The sequence below is a fragment of the Oreochromis aureus genome, linkage group 12, assembly GCF_013358895.1.
Source record: "Oreochromis aureus strain Israel breed Guangdong linkage group 12, ZZ_aureus, whole genome shotgun sequence".
NCBI lineage: Eukaryota > Metazoa > Chordata > Actinopteri > Cichliformes > Cichlidae > Oreochromis > Oreochromis aureus.
In genome coordinates this window covers 3,759,667-3,781,914 of record NC_052953.1, presented here as the reverse complement: position 1 = coordinate 3,781,914, position 22,248 = coordinate 3,759,667, and the positions used below count along the sequence as shown (strand labels likewise).

General features: G+C 41.3%; 1 protein-coding gene across 3 annotated transcripts in view; it reads right to left on the bottom strand.

Moving 5' to 3' along the window:
* Window positions 1-21,639, bottom strand: part of slc39a14 (solute carrier family 39 member 14) — a 29,494-nt gene extending 7,855 nt beyond the window's left edge. Inside the window, exons 1-6 of one of the 3 annotated variants that reach the window (XM_039620773.1) lie at window positions 21,120-21,137; window positions 17,305-17,404; window positions 12,594-12,772; window positions 9,353-9,699; window positions 7,803-7,980; window positions 1,837-2,006 (exon numbers count right to left, since the gene is read on the bottom strand). In XM_039620773.1, the coding sequence (XP_039476707.1) occupies window positions 1,837-2,006; window positions 7,803-7,980; window positions 9,353-9,670 (666 nt within the window). In that variant the 5' untranslated portion in view covers window positions 9,671-9,699; window positions 12,594-12,772; window positions 17,305-17,404; window positions 21,120-21,137. Of the gene's footprint in view, window positions 1-1,836; window positions 2,007-3,537; window positions 3,708-7,802; window positions 7,981-9,352; window positions 9,700-12,593; window positions 12,773-17,304; window positions 17,405-21,119; window positions 21,138-21,420 lie in introns of those variants that run through there. The other 2 variants (XM_039620772.1, XM_031756608.2) reach the window with 2 other exon arrangements.
* Window positions 21,640-22,248: the final 609 nt, after the last annotated feature.

Sequence of the window (22,248 nt, the reverse complement as noted above, 5' to 3'; positions counted from 1 at the left end):
TTGAATTCTCTGGCAGCTGCTCTATTCCCATGTTGTTGCAGTATATTAATGACTAACCTCGTATTGTGGATGGATTATCTCAGTTGTTCTCCTGACTGAAGTTTGGTCCGTTTACAGCATCCTGCCATGTGATTGCATTTGTCCCTAACCATCGGGAACCCTCACGTTAACTTTTATCAAGTGGAAAAAAATTAGCGTTCATCCTCCAGCTTCACTGTGTTTGTTATGCTAGCATAGCTGTGTCGCTAGCGATCACGTAGCACATCATTATATACCAGCTGGCCCAACTTCAGTAACCCTACAAACGTCACTGCTGTTTAGTTTTCTGTCTTCATTTATGTTGGAAGTGATAGCAGAGCTGTACGTTTGAATGTTTCAGAAACCTCTCAGTCAGAACATGCTATATCATGTTTAGGTGGAAGCTAGCGAGCTAACTTCCTGCTAACTTCTAATTCTGTTAAATTTAATAAATCCTGTTTTCATGGATGCCTGGATGTTAAACGTAATTGTTACACCTGGTAAAGCAGCAACGCTGATCATTTTATTAAAGATGAAAGAATTTAGACGGTTTTTAACTCTCAGAGATGCCGCAGTGTTCGTTTGACTTTGGGACCTGAAGCAGACGGAATTTTGGACCCAGATTACTTTGTGAGGCTCCTGACTACGGTAGCCGCAATGCTCCAAGCGGTGTGGCTTCATAGCTTACCAAAGTCGGACTAAAACATTTTTTGACAGGTTTTTGAGCGCCGCCACGTACCACATAAAATCGGTTCAAGGTCAGTAAGCACAACCAGAATTCATACATAAGGCGCACTGTCGATTTTTGAGAAAATTAAAGGATTTTAGGTGCGCCTTACAGTCCGAAAAATACGGTAGTCCCTTAAAACTACAACATTTAAATGTAAGGACTAGAAACTGAAAGCTGCCTTACTGAGTTGAGATCAGGTGACTGACTCGACCACTGAAGAATATTTAATATATCAATTATTTTTTTTGCCTGGAGAAACTCTTGGGAGACTTTTGGAGAAACCTTTAAGTAATATGAGCAGAGAGTACAGCCCCAGCACACGGTACAGAACTGAGACAAAACTCTAGTGACCCAGTTCCACTGGCAGCCAGACATGCCCCTTGTTGGGCATGGGCATGTATGGCTCCACCATGCTTGACATATAATTTGCTACGCTTCTCCAAACTTTTCTCTTCCCATTCCAGCTTCATTGGTCCAAAGAATTTCATTCCAGAGCTCTTCAGACTCTTTAAGATATTTTCTGCCAATTGTAATCTGGCCCTCCTGCTCGTGAGTATAACCAGAGGTTTGCACCTTGCTGGAAACCTTTTGTATTTACGTTGATGAAGGAGTCTCTTGTATGCAGACCCTGACAATGATACACCGACCTCCTTGAGAGTGTTCTTGACTTGGGTGGATGTTGTGAAGTTGTTTTTGTAAACCATGGAAATAATTGTGTGATCATCTGTTTCACTTGTCTTCTGTGGTATTTCAGGCCTTTTGCTGTTGCTGAGCTGGTGAGTCCATGCTTTCTTTTTAAGAATACAGCAGAGTGTTGATCTGACACTCCTAAATTTCTAAACAGTTAATACAGTACGTTTGTTAAACCCCTTGAATTAAACCTGAACCTCTGCACTCAAGTCTTATCTTGAATGTTTGACTTGAAATACACTGTGGGGGTGGGCAGAGATGAAATTTAAAAAACAAACAAACATGGACCTAACTGTATTTCCAAATATATATTCAATATATTTTCTTTCCAGAAACTACACAGCAGCCCTGCTATAAATGCACTGCAGCAAACTGAGCCTCAGCAGCACCAACACTACCTCTGGGATGAGCTGAAACAGGGCGTTGGAGTAGAGAGTGCCAATGGCCAGGGCTATGAAGTAGAGCAGCAGTCGCTTGTAAAAGGTTTTCTTCATGAAGGGCACGACGCATGCCCCGACCAGCGAGCACAGAGAGATCAGTGTCACGCATAGGATCCCATAGCCCCAAACTGATTAACAGAGGAGAAAGAAGGGGGAAGAAGAGAGAGAGAAAGAGGTAATCAGTTTGAAATAATCTTGTGGGATTAATGACCAGTGTGTTAATCGACGTTATGAGTTTTTTTTAAAAAGGAGGGAAGACCAAGCAGTTAACTCCCTGGAAAGGAACAATTAAATGAAATCATCCTGAGAAAAAAGAGACATTAAAGGATTTTCAGAAACAGCGAGCCGATAATCCGCTGAAAACAGCTGAAGTGAGACCACCTTTTACTTGTATTTGAAGATAATCACTGGTTCCCCATTTTCACTGATAAAAAGACATTATTATAGTTTACTCCAATCTTGAGCATTCACACACACACACACACATTTTCGTGTTCATATCTTAGTGAGGACATCTAATTGACATAATGCTTTCCCTAGCTGCTTACCCTAACCTAACCCTAACCATCAGAAATGAATGCCTAACCCTAACCCTAACCCCCAGCCTAAACCAACCATAACCTAGTTGTAACCCTGACACTAAAACTACATTTTGAGCCTTAAAACTTGTGGGGACCGGCATTTTGTACCCACAAGTGTAGCGGCATGCCAATTTTCTGTCCTCACAAAGATGTCTACACACTCACACACACGGTTGTTATAGTCTACTCAGGTGTGTCTGTACCACTGTCATAGCCTCAGGCTAAACACTGCAGAGACAAAAGGGGGCAAATGAACTTTAAATAGCCCACTAGTGGCAGAAGGAGCAGTGCTAACAAGGGGTCACATTTCAGTTTGAAGGACACTTTAAGGGTGCAGTGCTCCATTTCCCAGGGCTCTGTTACACCCAGTGAAACACATGACAACCCCCGCCCTGCAAAAACAGTGACTAAAACCATGTTTCAGGTCTGTACAGCTTTTCTAGCATCAGAACAGAAATTCTCTCCTCAATTAAACAACAGAGGTGGCCTAGATCTCAGTACCAGGAGAGCTGCAGACACAGGTACACACACACACACACACACACACACACACACACACACACACACACACACACACACACACACACACACACACACACACACACACACACACACACACACACACACACACACACACACACACACACACACACACAGCCAGATGACTGGGGCTGCAATGAGATCAGAGCAAATTCCACAGTGCCCGAGAAAGCCACAGGCCGGAAACAAAGTCAGGAACAGGAAAGAGTTATGAACACAGAAGAGACAATGGCGAGCTCGGCCAAAGTGCTGTAATTTTGTGAATGTCCACGGGTCAGACCGTTTCCAAGTTTCCTACCAAACCCCTCACAATCTGCTGCTTTTTGGCATTTTTCATGAAGCCATGAAAAACGTTATTTACAGCACTATAAGAATTTGCAGAGTTACACCAGCTCATTATGAGAGGGTCAGGTGGAAAGTACTGATTGATTTTTTGATGGCAATGCCATGAACTAAGGAGAGCGTAATCTTTGTATCAGTGTGTGAAAGTCAAAGGTCTGCATGTATGCATGCATGTATGTATGTCCCAATGTCAAACCTCTGGCAGCAGCTGCAGGATGGCAGTGGAGAACAGCGTGCCAATGGCAAGCGCGATGAAAAAGGTGAGTGCATATTTCCCATAGCGCGACTTCATCAGGGGCACGAGGAAGACTCCGGTCAGGGCAGAGACATTGATGATTGTCACACTCAAGAAAGAAAAACCCCAAACTGGAGTTGGAGTGACAGGAAGGTACAACGTTAAAACAAAGCGCTGTGAATAACGTGCAGTCATCCATCTATAAATGCAGTTTAAGCTGTGGATATAAAATAACGTCAGCCACCTCAGATTCAATCATACAGGTCAAGAATTAAAAAAACAAAAACAAACAAACAACAACAATATTTTGACAATGTCAGCAGCCAATGAAAAACATCATGTGGGCTCCGGCTGTTGGATGTGAGAAAACTGTTGTGTGAGTGTTTTAAGTCTGCAAGATCAGCAGCTACTTTGAAGTTCATGCCAACAGCAGTGGATTTTCCATCACTGCAGAGGTGACAAAGTAAATTCTCATTATTCCAACAAATCCATACGATAGCATCAGCCTATTTGCTGTCAGTTCAAATCTGGTATCATACAGTCATATGAAAGAAAGAAATAACACCATCTTTCAGTTTTAAGGTTTAAGTACACATATAATAAAAATAATCTGATTCTTAGAAGGTCTTCCAATCATTTAAATATAGCCTCAAATGAACAACAGCACATGACATGTGTCGTTATTTCCTTAACAGTTTTTGAAAATCCCTTCCTGCTTCCTGCAGCCAGGTGCTGCTATTCAAATGCACACGATTACTTGTTCATCAGCCAGTTCAACCAGCTCGATACAGCCAGACACTTTGGCAGTTTGCTGGTTTGGAGCGTTCAGGTGGGCGTTAAAAACCATCAGCAGCGATCTTAAAGAACAACGCCTGCAAACATCAGTGAGGTGAAGCAATGCTGTAAAGAAAAGTGGCCAAAATTCCTGTGAGAGAGTGATGAAACCATTACTTTAAGGCATTGCTGTTTAAAGGTGCTTCTCCGAGCTACCGTATCATCGGGTGTAGTTAGATTTTCCACCCGCTGCTTTTGGATATGGCTTTGTTTTTGATAGATAAAAATATGACCGTATAATATGTCGCGTGTTGTTGTTCATATGAGATTGTACTGAAATTTGGAACTCGTAAGGACCAGATGATTTTTTAAATTATGTCCTGATACGCAAAACCAAGAGAGCTGAAAGCAGATGCATTTTCCTTTTTATATCACTGTATGCAGCTGCAGTTTATTGATTTTTAAATACTCAAAATAGGCTGTTCTTATATTTTCATGGGGTTAAAATCAGTGCTCAAACTCATGTTAATAGATTTTCTCATCAGGAGATGAGAAAAATTGGCTGCACAGCTAAATCAGCTAGAAGCATGCACCACATAAATCCTGCAATTTAATCCACTTTCTGTTCCCTTCTTTAGTTTTAGTTATTATATTGTGAAACACTGCAGCTTTACTCCACCTGGACTCTAGAAAGCAGTCAAATAAAACAATTTAAGTACAAGAAGTAGTTGAAGTGCTCACACACAGTGCTAACAGACATAAATGTGATGTACACTTGCTGTACAGTTAAATATATTAAGCAACACATGTAAAACGAATAAAAGGAAGTAGCCATTGGTTAGATTTTCCGTATGCTGTAAAACAATTTTTTTGGAAAGCGAAGAGTTTGATGAAACAAGTAAACAGATGAGCAACAATGGTGATGAAGGAAGACGAGTACAGCTGAGGAAAAGAGATATTTAATAATGTTTAAAAAATGCACAAAGAGGAGAAAAGACTGTATCAGATCAGCAATGGTAAAAACTGGACGTCAGCCTCTCAGGTCATGTTGCTAAACTGGATACAAAAAAGGATAATCGGATCATATTTCAAAAAGGATTTCCTAAAAGAAAATCTGCTGCATGCAGATCAGAAGCTGTGACAGTAGTTTACCAATAACAGCACCCAGCTCAGCTATGAGCCATGGGAACTTTATCCTAAACATTTTGATGACACCTGAAACTCAAATAGAATTTTAGAGAATACAGATCCAGATGTCTGTCTTTGAGCTGTTTAGATGAGTTTGAATCGTTTCCTCTTTCTGATGGACTTATGGTGAAACACTCTGTGGTTTCTGACTCAATAGCAAAACTCCTACTCTGTTTTTTTCCCCACTACTTAGCACCACAGTTTTATATTTCATCATTATTATTTAGCGTTTCCAGTATCTAATGGACCTACAGTAGCTCCGGAAAAACAAGAAACACCAACATTTCCATCACTGACTTGATATCAGTTCTCATTGTCAATGGTAACTTTGTCTCCAATGGGAAATTGATTTGCTGACTTAGCAGCACTGCAAACTTTTGTGTCTTTTGGTCTCACAGCAGACACTTTATTAGGTACATCTTCTAGTGTGGGTTAGGTCCCATTTTCCCATCAGAGTTGCCTTTAATGCTTCATGGTACAGACTCACAGACTGCTGAAAACATTTCTCAGAGATTTTGGTTCATAACGACGTGATAATATCACCCAGTTCTCCATGATGTCAATCTGCTGTTCCAGCACATCCCCAAAGGTGCTGAGGTCAGGTGACTCACCTTTCCTACTCTTTCTGATGGTTGGTTCTAACGTCAGCAGGCTGTACTGACCATGTCTACATCTCTGAGTTACTGCCATGTGACCAGGTGATTAAATATTTGTTAACAATCACTTGAGATGGAGTACATATCAAAGTGGCTGTGAGTAACCTGCAAATTCCATGTTTGCAAATTGTCTCCATTACTGCTATGTAGAGTGTTTTTCTTTAAAAAGAGTCCCAAGGAAAGTAATTTTAAAGACTTCTGGAAAATCACCGATCTATTGAGAAATGTTCATGGCGTACAAGAGCCGTGCAGACGAGTCAAAAACCATTTAAACACAGCTGCTGGACACGGGGTTAAGAACATAAGCAGCAGAATAAAGAGAATGTCATCAAACATCATTAAAACAAGTATCTGGTTAAAAAAGGATCATTATTTCATGTCTATTAACAGTATATCAGTGCCAATGCGAGTCCCTGGGTAAAGCTGGATTATTCACATAATGAGAAAAGAAAAGGTTATTGAATTTTCTCTCTGATGCCCGCAAACCTCCAGCTAGAAAAACATCTCTCAAGCCAAAATAAGCTGCCTAAAGAGGAAAGTGTGAGGTGAGCTGAAGCCATGAGAGCCTGATAAGGGAAAACAAATTTGTCAGTGGAGAGTGAGAAATAGAGCCGGAGCTCCGGGGCCATTTCTTCTTCACCTGTCAAGGATGAAATAAATAAGGACACCGGCTACAGCACAGGATTCAAGCCCAGAGTCTTTGCCTGCATAAAGAAAGCTGTTGTTTTTCTTTTAGTTGAAGCTCAAGAAATGCTTTGGACTTTTTTAAACCGATGATCCTGAGGCCTTGAGCAAAAAACATCACATGACTTAACCAAAATCTCCAAGTCTGTGATTAGCTTGCTTTTTATACCAGCCACACACTCCACAGCTAATTTAGTTTTACTTCATGAAGACTCAAAGGTTTTTCTTTTTCTCTTTAAACAGCAGCCTGCACTGAATTCAGCATTTCCTAGAATTTCAGACAGAATGTGCATGTCAAAGCGGCTCTCAGGCTTAAAACATCCTGCTGGGTGTGTTCAGTCAGCAGCCTGCACGGAGTTTCAGCGGTTCAGCAGCCAAGGAAAGAGGAGCTTTCCAGTCTGGACTGTCTTTACCTGGATGAGATCTGTGCTGCATACTGAAAACGCTGAGAGAAGCTGGACTGTGGACTCTGAAAGATGTGCTGGTTTTTACAGAAAACTGAGAAATGCAATCTGAGCTCTTGGCTAACTGCGCGTGCTTATTTTGGCTTTCAGCTCCTTCGGGGACACCATAAAATCACCATCTCCAGGCAACAAAACACACATTTCGAGCTGAGATTTGATGAAAGAATGTGTTTGCAAGGTGTGTGATAATACTTGAACTGACAACAGACATGAAAAATGAGGCACAGAAAACCTTGAAAGAAATACAGCGATTGCAGAAGAAGTTAAAAAGAAAATATGTGGAGAAGAAACACTTTCTGGATTCATACTGTTTTCGTCTGAGATGTCTCTTCTAAATAAGGCTTTAAAAGACACATTAAGGAGCAAAAGGTAAACTTTGATCCACACATATGCACAATTTCCACCAGAGGAAATTATAACATAAAAATATCTTAAATATTAGCATTTAGTTGGTTCTCACCTTCAGCGTCTGAGGGCCTGGGGGAGGTGTCGCTGCTTTGCTCCTCCCCTTTATGTGCCCTGCAGCTTCCAGCATCCAGCTGCTGCAGCATGGTGGGGCACAGCTCCTGAAAACCCTGCCCATCCAGCCGCGACTCCTCGCTGATGCTGTAAATGGCCAGTGTGTCTGCAGGCAAGCACTGGAACAGGAAACATACCCATAAAGAACCCACACAAGCTAACATCATATAACCAGGATGCAGTGACAGGTTAACATGCTTTTCACCTTCATGTGGATTGAAAACACAACACAAATGAGTCTGCCAAGATTCATATTTGTAGTATAGACTAGACGAAAGTAATAGGAAGGCACTATTGCATAACACTTGTGTCACCAATAAAAAAAATAATTAAAAAACAGCATCTGACCAAATAAAAATGATGATTCAATTTTAGACTCTACTGATTCAATTTTAACAAAGTAACGGTTTAAAATAATCCTTTTTGCTGGGCCTTATTGCTGCATCATCACAGCACTGTAACATTTTTAGTGGGCACGCTGAGGCACGCTGAATCTGCTCAGAGATTCATGTTCACACTGGTGCATTTATTTGCTACACTGTATTTTACAAAGGTGGGAAAGAAAAGTCGATGCTGAAAATAATAAAAAGCAATAGGCCTGCTTTAATATCTGTGACATGATAGAATGAGCTGATGCCTCAGTACAAAATATGCCGCAAAGTCAAATTGTGGAACACCCTGATCATTCTTTGTAGTCCGGCCGGTTATTGACAAACGCAACGTTTTCAGCGTCTGTGCCAGATGCGTGAGAAACGTGACCAAGCACTTGGCAGAGAATACCAGCCTGTGAGGCACCGGAGGTGGGACGTGATGACAGCAGTTGGCTAAAGGTTGCACTTCTGCTTCTGTTCTCTTTGGTTCATAAACCCGCACAAAGACATTAAGTGTTTGTTCTTCTGTTGCCATATTCACACACAGATGCATCTCAAAAACCAACACCTGACTCACATGTTATGTCCTAATCATCATTCTTTGGAAAGGTTCACACTTGGCCACTAGTACTCACAGCAAATCTATTCGAAAGCAGATCAACAAGTGAGTGAGTCAATGAGCCACGACACTAAGTATGGGAAATATGCTAAACAGCTCAGCTATCTGGAACCGGTGCCGCCTGTTTCTTCCAGACAGGACTAAAGCTGGATTTATGATTCTACTTCAGAGTCCTGCAAAGGTGCTAAGGCTTTGCCAACACCGCTAACATGCTCCTCATCAAAAAGTGTAAATATATCCAGCAAATGTGTTGTTGTTTTTTTACTTTTTGCATTTCTGGTCCTTTTTGCAATTTCTACAACACCATACAAATTAAGGGAATGTCCTCACCTGCTAGGTAGCAGACCAGGTACACAAGTACCAACACTTGTTTAGCTTTTCATCATTTTGTGGTTGACAACTCGTTAGCTAATTTTAGTCGTTAGCTTCTATTTGTTATATTTTTTTCCACAACAGAAATTTTTTTTAACTCAAATTGGAGAGAATGAAAAGGTTTTGTACCTTGGAGCCGTTGAACTGGGGAGGTGTGGTTGTTGGTGTTTCAGCTGTGCTGCTGCTGTCGCTGTCACTTTCACTCTGGCCCTGGCTGAGGGCTGCTAACAGAGATCGCAGCTGAGGGACCGTGATGGTGCTGTTGTCGCCATAGCGGGACAGCAAGTCCTGTAGCACCTGGGCAGGTGACTGCGTCTGACTCTCCACCTGACCTGTCACCTGGCCCATGGGGCAGAGCACCACAGCTAGAGCCAACAGGAACGCCCAGTCAACGTGAAAGAGGCTGGTGGATGTAGCGGCACGGCCATGAGGGGAGCAGATGAGCATGTCTATTTCAGTGGATGGAGGACGTCGATCTGTGGGGAGGACAGAAGCCATAAAAAAGACAGTTTGATTAAATCTTTGAAATTACTGAGCAGAATGTGGCATTACCTCGCTTTTCAGGAAACTACTTGGATTGCATGTTGAAGACCTGAAATACCAGACTACCAATATCTGTTGGAGACATCAGTGTTTGTGTGCAAGCACGCTTCACTATTTGGTGGAAATTCACTATGCTGTCTAAACAGCATAGTTTCTGTATGGGACTTCCTGATAAGATAAGATTGTGTTAACATTTTGATAGTACGTAACACAATACAGTTAGTAGTAGTAGTAGTTTGGATGCCTAATTTCTGATAGAAAACAAGCACGCTAACAGTAATATATGGGTTGATGTTGATGTTTCTCATATGTTTCTCTTATTTATCCCAGCCAATCTGAGCGATCGGGGTAGAAGGGCCCTTCATCAGGGAGGCCACATGACAGCCTGCCCGGAGTTTGCCAAAAGGCACCTGAAGGACTCTCAGACCATGAGAAACAATTCTTTACTCTGATGAAACAAAGATTGCACTCTTTGGCCTGAATCCAGGCAGCATGTCTGGAGGAAACCAGGCACTGCTCATTACCGGGCTAATAACATTACTAAGGTGAAGCATGGTGGCAGCAGGTACTGGGAGACTCGTCGGTAGGGACGGGAAATGAAAACCCAGTAGTCCAATTCCTTGGAATGGTTAGTCTGCCTGTCTTTCTATACTCTCACTACAATCAGCTGGTTTCTGCTCGTGTGACAGAGGAGGAAAATAGTGACACTGTCATGGTCCGCGGCTCGGCGTCTGAGAAGCGTTTGGGATGCCCAGGTGGCCACACCTTCAGGTGGGGCTGTCATCTCCACACCTGCATCCCATTCCAGGCGATCATCAGGAGGACGATTTAACCCCGCACGGCCGGCTGCTCCACACCAGTCCGTCAGTCGCCATTCAGTGGTAACTTGAATTCCTGGATTTTATGAACTGTGTTAATGCTGTCACTGTGTGCTCAGGTTATTGTCCGGTGTGTTTGTGCCTTCACCTGCCTGTCCTCCTGCCCGCCTGGATTTCAGAGAAACCACCTATCATCCTCTCCGTCTCCCTGGAATCCTCTCCCGCGGACACTCACCCCTCCCTCCGGTTTCCATGGTCCGGCCCCGATCCCTCCCACGGTCCCGATCAGGGCGTTCCCATGTCGTTTATTTTCCGGTCTCTTCTGTTCAACACTAAAGCAGCGCGTTCCCTTTGGTTATTCCGGGTCACCTTTAGTTAAAATATAAATTTGTTTCGTGTGCATTTCTGTGTATTGTGTTTGCTTTTGGGTCCAGCTTGCGTGTTAGAACTACGGTTCTTGACAGACGCAGCCTACAGCGTGGACATTACTTTTAATTTTATTGTGTTCTGTTGTTTTATGTGCAATTTTTTTTTTTCAATGATCACAAGAAAGAGGGGAAATGCCTCCAACAAGCACAAACATTTGACCAGGCAGCGTGTAATTAATTTGCATGAATGTAAATTAATAAAATGCTGCTTAGAGATGGTGGTGACTCTCAAAGTGCAGCCAACGAGAATCGATAAGAAAAAGAATCAATAAGTGCAACTGATAACGAAATCGGTATCACAAAATTCTAATCAATTCCAATCTCTAGTAGTCAGGCTGATCCAGAGCGCCCCCATCGGACTGGGGGCGAAAGTTCATCTCATGGCCATGACTTGGGAGGATCTTCCCAAGTTCTTAGTGAACATCTCTGTCAGCAGAAGCCCGAGACAGAAGTCGAGCAAGAAGAGGGACCATCATGGAAGGACAGGCCCCCGCACAGCATGTACCACCAACAGACAGAAGAAGTGGCTGATACTGAGAAATCCTACCAGTGGCTGAACAAAGCTGAACTGAAAGTCAGCACAGAGGCAATAATCATGGCAGCTCGCAGGAACGACATCTGAGAGTTCTGTCCAGACGTGCGCAGCCCTAGGAACAACAAAGACACTGCAGAGGACCCTCAAGTGCTCAGCTCTCTATGGGAGCGTCTTATAATTGCATAATAAAGTGTTAACCTACCTGGTGCTACAAAGCTATGGTTCGGATAAAATGAGCACATTAGCCCAGGAAAAAGGTAGGACAAAGGTTAACTTGTTCTCAGTGGTACTCCATGTTAAAGGTCCCCCAGAGACACATCTGTTCGATGTATGTATGATGTATGTATGTTCGATCTACAACATTAATATGCTGCTGTGTGGTTTGGATTGCTCACTATGAAAAAGTCCTGACCCTAAGCTTAATGTGCACACTGAAGTCTTCCTGAGCCCGAGATCGATTCTTTTTTGAATTATGACAACTGAAAGATTTTGGAGCTTGTATCTGCTCAAAAAGAAAGAGCGCTGCAGAGCCTCATCCAAAGCAGGAGAGAAACATGGCTACCATAACACTCTATAATATACAAAATAACTGCTGCTTGAAGCAAAGCTGTGAACTTCTAATTAAACACCAAACACACAAGGTGACACAAAGAGCTTTTGTAGCACGAAGCACATGCTGCAAACAGGAAACCGTGGGATAAACACAGTCCCCAATTACAGACAATTACAGGAAATTATAGCACAGATTATCACTGACAATCCCAACCAATGTGCCGTCTGTCGACTGGAAACAGGACTTACTGATCTTTCAACACTTTACTCAATCGGTGTCGGTGGGAAAATATCCAATACTGTGTGTTTCGACTATATAAAACCCTTGTGATTTCCACTTTTTTAAACTCTGACAGTCCAATCACATAGGATCATGTCCACATAGGGTCCACTGTTATAACAGAGTCTCTACTCATGTCTGTGCACCCTGCAGGTCTACAAGCAAAGCTGGGCTGAATAAACACATCCATTCATTTTGTTGTAAAGAAGCTCACCTTTTCCTACAGAGGTGCGTAATGATAGCCGGTGAGTAAAGAGGCTGTTTCAGTCGGTCTGCCCCGAGGCTCCCAGCCTGCTGAGTAATGCTCACGGGTAACTTGGGAGCTGAGATAGATTTGGGGAGGGAGAAATGTGAGTCTGAAGAGAGCAGCAGGGTCCTCGGGAGTGCAGCGGGCTGTGGAAGAGAGAGAGACAGATAAAATGAAGGTTACGAGTCACTGGTGAGGAGGAAACAAATAGGGAAAGGTAGACAAAAAGAAATGAGGACTAAAACGAAACCTGAAATGGCAGCTGCCAGCTTAAATCTACCATGTGTGCTCTTATCCATCGATTCGTCCACTTCCTGTCTGACACTCAGGCCACAAAGTCAAGAACTGAGCCGAACCCTGAATATTTCTTTTCTGCAACTGAAGTGTTTCTTGTTGACACCTATGCAGTTACTTAATACTATAGCATTGAACAGCTCTGAAAAAGATCAACTTAGAATCATCAAGTAGGCTGACGTGCAAGTGATCAGGATGATTCACTTTAAAATTTCTCACTTCCAAACATCAGTGATGTTTTGGAAAAATGCAGCCTGGAAAAGTAAAAGTTTTATTTTATCTAGGGAAAGTTGACTAACCAATTTGAGTTCAGGCACTGTCTTTACTCCTCTCTGCAAAGGTCTCTGATCTGAGGAGGCAAAGAGAAAACTCTCCTCTTCTCCCCAGTGGATTACACCCTCTCTCCCACATTTTCCCCACCACTTGGCCTAATGAGGCCTTCTTCTGGAGTTGGTGGAGGAGAGAAATAGAATAAAACTTCAAAAGCGTCTTTAGGTGCTACTTTTTCAAACTTTCTTCCCTGCAAGTCTCTGTTGCACAATCCTCCTTAAAGTTGCAGGAACTCTGAACCTTGGTCTCCTTCCTGCTGCCTGCTAACGTTCAGGCACACGGGGAAGCTGAGAGTAAACAATGGTACTAAAATAAATTAGTCAAGCTAAAATTGATATTTCTAGAAGATAATGAAGTAAAAGCAACAAATACTTGCTCCTGCTGAGGGAGTGTGTGGTGAACACTATGTTGTGCCATAAGTATAACTGGTCCACATATATAGTGAAGTTAAGTAGTTGACAGAAGCCTAGCAGATATTTTATTGTTCTTTCAGCTTTTTATAATGCCACTGCCTTAGCCAAACATCCTCATATTAACAGGATTTGCCTGGTTAAATAAAGGTCTTAAGTAACTCGAATCTTAAGAATGAGATTGAGTAACAGCCAGCTGTTTTGAAGCTTCACCTTGTGGTTTATCTGCTGTTAGCGCTCCCTGTTAAAACCCAGGAAAGCTGCCAGAAGTAAACCGATATCTCCCTCATCTTGTGCATGTATTTTTTATAAGAGAGTCAAGGTGTGTCAGCCTATATTAGAGAGTGAAAGCACAGAGGTGAAACAGATTCACGGGCATGTTCGAGACAAATGTTTGTCTAGAAGAAGGTGAGAATATTTTAAAGAGACGAGCAGCGAGGGAAAAAGCCAAGACACATTTTCTCCAGGACACTATAATCACAGTTTTCTTTCTCTATTTGCAGCCTAACAAGTCTGAAACAAAAGTTTCCCAAAATGTATATGGGTTAATTCCTGTAAAACCAAAAAATGGGCAGACACCAACAAAACCCAGAAGACTAGAAGCTCTGCTGCTACATTACACATGAACCACCCAACAAACACAGGAGGAAAGGCTTTAATTAATATGAAGGGCGTCAGTGTTGAAACTTAAGAACCTTAAAAAATTAACACAAACACACACACACGTCGGGTATTCATATCCTGTGGGGATATCTCATTGACATAATGCTTTCCCTAGCCACTTACCCTAATCATCAAAAATGAAGCCTAACCCTAAACCTAACCATAACATAACGTAACCCTGACACTAAAACCGCATTTTGAGTCTCAAAAATGCCTTCAAATTTGTGGGGACCAGGATTTAGGTCCCCACAAGTAAAGTAAGCTTCCAATTTTTAGTCCTCACAACGATATGAATACATGCTCTCACACACACACACACATGCAACACGGATGTTTGCAGTCAGTCGATTACATAAATCGTCAACTATCAAATGTCAACATCAACACGAGCACCATTATTGCAGTTAGAAACCTGCCTGTGACAATCTTCAGGTTCCACACACTAAATATACACATGCATCTCAGCGTCTGGAGGATGGGCAGCTCCAAAAAGCCGAGGTGCAATAAACAGTGAAGGAGCAGAAACATTCCTCACTGGCAGATGGCTAAGGTCCAATCAAAACAAGTGCCCCGAATGTCAGCGTGTTGGGTCACACTCATGTCACCATGTCTGTTTTAGTGGGGTGTGTGTGTGTGTGTGTGTGTGTGTGTGTGCGCACAGTTAAGATAAAAGCTGGCGGGCGAGACTGGCAGTCTGCAGCACAGACGTGAGCTCTTCAACATGAAGGCCACGGATGGAAAACATGATGATTGCCTTGGAGCTGCAGCAGAGGGGTGAAGGAGGGAAAATGCTTAGTCACCAATCCCCGACAGCATGCAGAGGACCTCGGATGTCTCAAGACGTCACCTGTCGGTCTGAGTTTGTCTTTTTAGTCTCCCATCATGACAGGATAATCTCTACCTGATCCATACCCAACCCCCCAAATAAGTAAATAAGTAAACATATACTTATTATCATTTCAGCGATACATTTTTTTATTAATATGTATCCCTGAAGATTTGTTCCCATTTTCAAAATAAGTGTAACTTCTATTTAAATACACCACTTTAACAGTAACATCAAACAAAACATCTTCATACCAATAAGTATAAATACAATGATTATATTTCTATATAGTATAAAGTACCAATGCCAGGGAAGAGGAAATCTAATCTAACACTGGCACGAAAATGAATCCCGTTAAACTGTAGCGCTGACAGGAAGGACAAACAAGACACATCGGGCTTCTGTTACAGATCAGGTAGCCATCCACGAGCAAGCAGGAAAATACTGAAGCCAGAGAAAGTCGTGAACTCGGAGGCTGAGGTCACCGCTGTAACCAGGCGGTATCAGCGCCGAGGGCCAAGAGCACTTGTGGTGATTAACCATTATTACCAGTGTTATCTGCACTACTGTCACATCTCACGGCTCCTGCAGCCACGCGTAAACACCGCTCGATGACCAGTTTCCCTCGTCATCACCAACTTCATGTGCTGACAAGGCAGAAATAAAGTCTGTGGTGGGTTACAGGTCTCACAGGAATTCTGGCTGACACTTTACCAGCAGCCTCAAAAAGAGAACATGAGTAACTGCTTTCCATGGATTAGTTTAACCAAACAAACCATGACCACTCCAAACCCACACATCTTTTTAATAAATTAGTGAGTAATTAGGGTGATGCATACTGGTGAGCTAATCCACAAACTAAACTAAATCATAAAAGCACAGAAAGAAACTTTCTGCCCTCATTTCACCTTTTTAAATCCAGCATCATGAGTACAAGGAGCATAGATGTCGTCATTTGGCACCAGAAAAGTTTTAAAAGGGTAGTCTGAAGAGGCAGATCTCGAGAAACAAGTGGGTGTAACAAAAAAGAAAAAGAAAAGTGGAATTTGTTAACAAAACGAAACAAAAGAAGAGCACAGGGGAATTAAACCAAACAAAGCAGTGAATAAAAGAGGCGCCTGAAACAGTAAGATTAAGCAAGAAGTACTTTGTGTCTTTCCAAAAATAAAATCAAACAGCATAATTGCAGTCATTCTTATCCTTACTTTCAGCTGGGAAAGAACACAAGTCTGTACAAAGAAGTAATAAGTCAACCCAGCGTTTATCAGTCTAGATATTAACGCGTTCACATGAAAGGGATGGCGCTGGCGTTATATTACTGATCACAAACTAGGGTAGGTCTACCGAAGCCCGAGGGGAGATTTTACAAGGAGAAATAAAACTTTGGCCAGCGTGAAGCAAGCAAAGGTGCCATAAATGCTGTCTGTGGACGATAACACATTCACCAGTATCACAGCTCTGTCATTAAGACCTGATGTACCAACGAATGACAAACGTTTGACTATGTTCAGGCGTTTAAACTCTGATGATAAAGGATAAATATAAAAAAAGAATTTAAAAAATGAATTCAAACTTAGGCTTTGAAAAACTGACATAAGACAAAAAAGTACAAAGTGCTCTGTTTTAGGATCATATATAGAGGCTTACAGAGCAATAAGGTTATTTTTATATTGCAGCCAGAACGAATAAAGTTGCTTCTAAGAATCTGTATTTCTTACCGATGCTCTTCGGGGAAAGATAAAACTCTGCACTCTGAAGTCCAAGAGATCTTACAGAGATAGTTTTTCAGAGAATTCAATGATCAACAGGCAGTGGTTCCATTCATATTGCCCAACAAAATGATAATAAGAACACTTAGTATTAAGTGCTGCCATGTCACGTGTGTTTCCATAAAATCAATATTTAGGTCTTTAAATAACAAAAGTGACGACTGCCAGTCCCAAACCTGGATAAATGGGGAGGGCTGTGTCACTAAATAACAAAAGTACTTTCATTATCAATCACTTTAATGGTTTTTAGTCCAATAACTGTACTTATCAGTTGTTGGACTTGTGATAAATGTAAAAACATAAACAAGCTCTCAGATCTCCGATCTGATTTCAACAGGCTTTCCCTGCAGACTCATGCTGACTACAGAGCATGCATTTTGTCATACCTTTTCTATGAATGGAGACTTTGCAATTTCCAGCAGTTTGCTCCTCACATCTCGTCCGTCCTCTCACATCTGCACTCTGAACTCTCTCCTCCCAGGCCACCTTATATACAACCACAGGATAGACCAGGTGAGGATGTGCATGCCTTCATCAACCCCTAATTACTGTTTCGCTTGGTTCTCGCGCAGGTATCATCAACCAAAGCCGTCATTAGATGAGAGAGCGATAGCTGTGGGCACTGTTTTGGTTCACCAAACGCATTGTTATTGTGCTCCACTCATCCTGCGTACACTCCAAAGGACCACCAACCATAAAATTAAAGGGTTTCAATGTGACCCGGACTGACTCAGACCCCATCTCTCTTACCCAGAGCAGCAAGCCAGACACAGAAAGCCACAGAGCATGTGCACTGAAGTAAGTTACTCACATTTTAAGTGGTGGGTTACTGTTTCCTTTTTAAGAGAACATTAAAGATAATTAATTTGATGGCTGCAGTGTAAGGTAGAGTAAGTTAAACATGACGTGGATTAGACTGAATCTTAGACCATAAACCTTTTTCAAGTAGGTTAAATCCATGTTTGGGAAATGCATTGATTAAAAAAAAAAAAAATCTAATTAAGATCATTGAATCTAACTATATGTAACTGAAATCAGAACAAAAACAGGATAACAACAGCACATGCATGATCCAGTTTAATGACTCAGAGTAGCGAGGCCTGGTCAGGACGTGTCAATTAATGTGGACAGAGCTCTGAAGAAATCAACCAGATGAATAAGGTAAAAGAAAAACAAATCAGCGTCCTCAGAGCTGTTATGAAGAAGGAAACTATTCATAGAGGGCAAAACCATTTCTGAACCAGACTGTAAATATCCTGCATGCTATGGCTGGGTAATCAAGCAAAAATTAATCATTCAGAACCTCGAACTGACGAAATCTTGCTCAACTTACTTTCTTTTTTTGTTAGTGTTGTTCTTCTGTATAAAGAGCAATAACATTGTCATGACTGACTGCAGCCAACATGAACATTGTTTCAAAGAATCTGCATTTCTTACTGAAGCTCTTATCCAAATCAGGGCTGCAGGTGGAGGGCGGGTCTTCTTGGAACACTTTGTGACAGTATTCGCTCCTCAATGATGTACATTTGGTGTGTGCTCACGTGATTGTGTTTTTGTGCATCTGTGTGTGTCTGTGTGTATAAGTGTGGTAGTATACGAGTGAGTGCGTCTCTCTGTAAACCTTAAGCCCACCATAGAAAAAATCCATCAGAGCTTATCTTTAGATTTCACTTGATGTAGAGCCATTTGTTGGAGTATTTCAAGCTGCTATGCATCAATACAACCATTATATCCCAAATTTTAATAATAGGTATGCATTAAGTCCATAGTAACTACATAAATTGCTAAAAAGTGCAAAGACTACAAAAGAAAGTAACTTTTCTAGTTACAGAAATGTCAAAGATATCCCTTAAAACTATAAATGCAAAAAAGTTGTGCAAAATAGTTTCCAACCACAGGAAATTTATTTTAAGTGTCTTCATAATTTCTGAGATAAGCTCATTTTTTAAAACTGCAGCAAAAAACAAAAATAAATATTGTGTACAATTTGCAAAAAAAAAAAGTAAAAAACTGCAAACGGCACGCAGGCTCTCCGATCAACTTTAAAGGGTTAAAGGAGGATGTGGCGGCTGTAAATCAAGAAAGGCGAGCATATCAACATTCTCAATACCAACAAAGATGTTCTGACATGCAAAATAATGTTACTAAAGCCTTAAAATAAATATGGTATAGTCCACCCCATGACCCCCTGTAGACTCACCCCTGTTTGCCTCAGGTATAACTGCAAGAGGAACTGGGATCATGTAAACATCGGGTCAGATTAAGTCATCAGTTCATAGGGTTTTATTTCACTGCATAGGTCAAATTGTGTACAGACATTAATCAAACACTGCATCTTATCATACAGCCTTAGACCACGTGTGAAATTTGAACCCAGGACATCTCATGCCCAAAGTAAGAACTAGACACAAAGAACAACGAGCCGCACAGCAAGCCATAATAGCAGTCAGAAAAGCCTTTGAAAATGGCAGACACACACATAAAGTAAGGCATCTTGTTGTATATAACTGTAAAGCTTGAGGTGCTTGCAGATAATGCACATATAAAGTATGTATTATCATACAGGCGTGGAACAAACAAAATATGAATCCAGGGCCTTTTGCACACAAAGTAAGACGCATGCACATCGCCCAACGGCCCTCTAAAGGCAGTGAAACATCTCACCCGTCCCAATTTCATATCGAAAATGCACCACTGATGGCAGGAGGAGGACAGATGTCAGTGTAATCCTGACTGAAAATAACCAGATCATGCATCAGTGACAACAGGCACATCTTTTCAGATCAGATCTTTGTTCATTTCTCACCTGCAATCCAATTTCTATTAATAGTATTTCACTTCACCTGTCTGGTGTTGGCTCCACTCCATGCACAACATGTTTGTGTAGGTGGTGCATGCACAGAGAGAGAGCTGTCAAAGGAAAAGCTGCCATGCTTTTTATTTTACAAAGTTCAGCATCAAACAAATTTCACATCATTGCTTTAAAAAATGATAATTGTATATCTTGAGCTGCTTGCATGACATTGTTAAAATAATACTTAAATACAAAAAGCAGACCCCTAGAACAACGAGCTGCTGGCAGCAAACAAACACATGTCAGCCATGCTGTTTTCAAATATAAGGAAGAAACTTCTAGCTAACCTGTCTAAGGTAATATTAAAAATATATCTGGAGCAAAAAAAAAAAAAAAAATTCAAACACAGTCTGCAAAATCTGGACTGTGTATCAGTGATACTGGGTAGATGTGTAACATTTTATTTTGCAAACTAAGGACATTTTCAGAGCTATAATGTGCAGCTGTAACCTTAGAAATAAGGTTTCTAAGGAGCAGCAGTGAGAGCACACTCAGCGATCAAACAACTAACTTGAATTAAAATGTTTATTTTACTGCTCTCTGTGCAAAATCAACAGACGCATGATTTTCTGCATATTCTTTATATTTACCGTTATAGATTGCAGAGACATTATAAGATGGCAGTTGGCAGCACTCATGGGGATCATTTTGTGTGGAGGAAGAATTATATGACATTTGTGACATGCCCCTTTTTATGTGAAAGCCTACAGAGTCTGAAGCAGAAAGTCTGCTTAACAGAGAATTTGATATCTTTTATCCCCAAATGTGGTTTTAGGTTTGGTCACACCAGCTAATGCAAAAAAAAAGGGCTGGCTGTGTTAAACCATGTTTGTAGTACACCCTTCTGTACTCATATCTCCAAACCATAGTGTCTGTATGCACACACACTGTAGTTATTTTACAACAATAACACGGAAAGTAATAAAATGAAATAAAACTAAATAAAACACTAAACTGAATTGTAAAGTCTCCAAACTTATTCACAATAATTCTAATTATTACTATTTTTTACAGTCTGCAGACTGTAATATAAACTATAACATCTCATAATGTGACCTATAAACTACAAGCGACCCTGAACGACTGACGAGGCAGTGGACTTTACAGGTTTAAGCAACTGTCAGTGTGAGCAATAAAAGATAAATTAACAATTAACTCATCCTATGCAACACATCTACATACAAGGTGAGTAACGGTTAGTAGTAGTAGTAGTGGTGCTGAGTAACAGGGCCGACTTCCAGTGACCAAAATAGGATCTAATGTGTGCCAGAAAACAGATATTGCATGCATAGATTAAAGGGACTCTTTCTATTGGCAGATTTATACAGACACCTGGGTGAGTCTCACCTGTCTGCACTCCTTTGCTTCTCTCCAAAGACAAATCTATGGATTATCGTGGAGAACACTAAACCCAAAATTCAATGAGTTAAAAAGCCTGATGGTTACTTATCTACCTTTATAATGTTAGCTTCTACACTAAAAAATAACTCATTATATATCTATGGTCTTACATGATTACGCTGAATAAACACGGACACACTACCCTGTGTTCATCAATAAAACTGAGGAGACATTTCATCTTAGTGGTCTGATAACCTGGAGTCAGGTATATTAGCTGGTTTTAGATTAGCTTGGAGAGTTAGCTTACCGGGTGATACTGTTCGGGCAGAAAATCAGGCTTGACGTCAATTCCTGTCAACAATTCAATTCCCGTGGCTCCGACACGATCCGCGATGTCAAATTCAGGGAGTGAAAATGTCAGCTGTGGTGGGGACGATCCATCCGGCACTGCTCAGTCGTTCACACACAGACAGGACGTTTGCTTTTTACCCCCTGGCAGCAGGAACGTGTGGAGGATGTGGTCCTTCTCGCTGTGACGTCGACAGACCGCACTGGCTTTTCCACATGGTCGTGTCTGCCACCTTGCGTTCAAAAGGTGGTACTGCACGGAAAACCGTACCCTGATTATGAGTGAGCTATATCACTTTTCATTCAAATTTATATTTATTTTAACCTGACATTAGTTTAACTAATGTTTTGTCATATTCTATTTTACTTTAGTCAGCTATATATCATTCTACATGTTATATATATGTTGTGTTTTGTGTTCTCAAGATGATCCCACACTACTTAAATTATAATTAAAAGGATCAAAAAATGATTGTTATGGGTTGTGTTTATTGTTGAACAAAAAGTGAGGTAGTTGATTATTCAATAATGTTGAGGTCATCCTTATTGAACATTGGCTAGCCCGGTCCACGATGGATAGTGCTCCTCTGTGTGTTTTTCTATCCAAGTATGCTTTTTCTGCATTGCCAGTCTGTTTGGGATCAGTCTGTGAAAAATAAACCTTCTGCCAGTCAGACACCCTCCAAATTACATGGCATGATGGATCAAAATCCTCATAGTATTTTTCTGTGTCCATCAGTTTTGACAAGATCTCAGCAATCACTATGAAGTGCCAAACCATCACCAT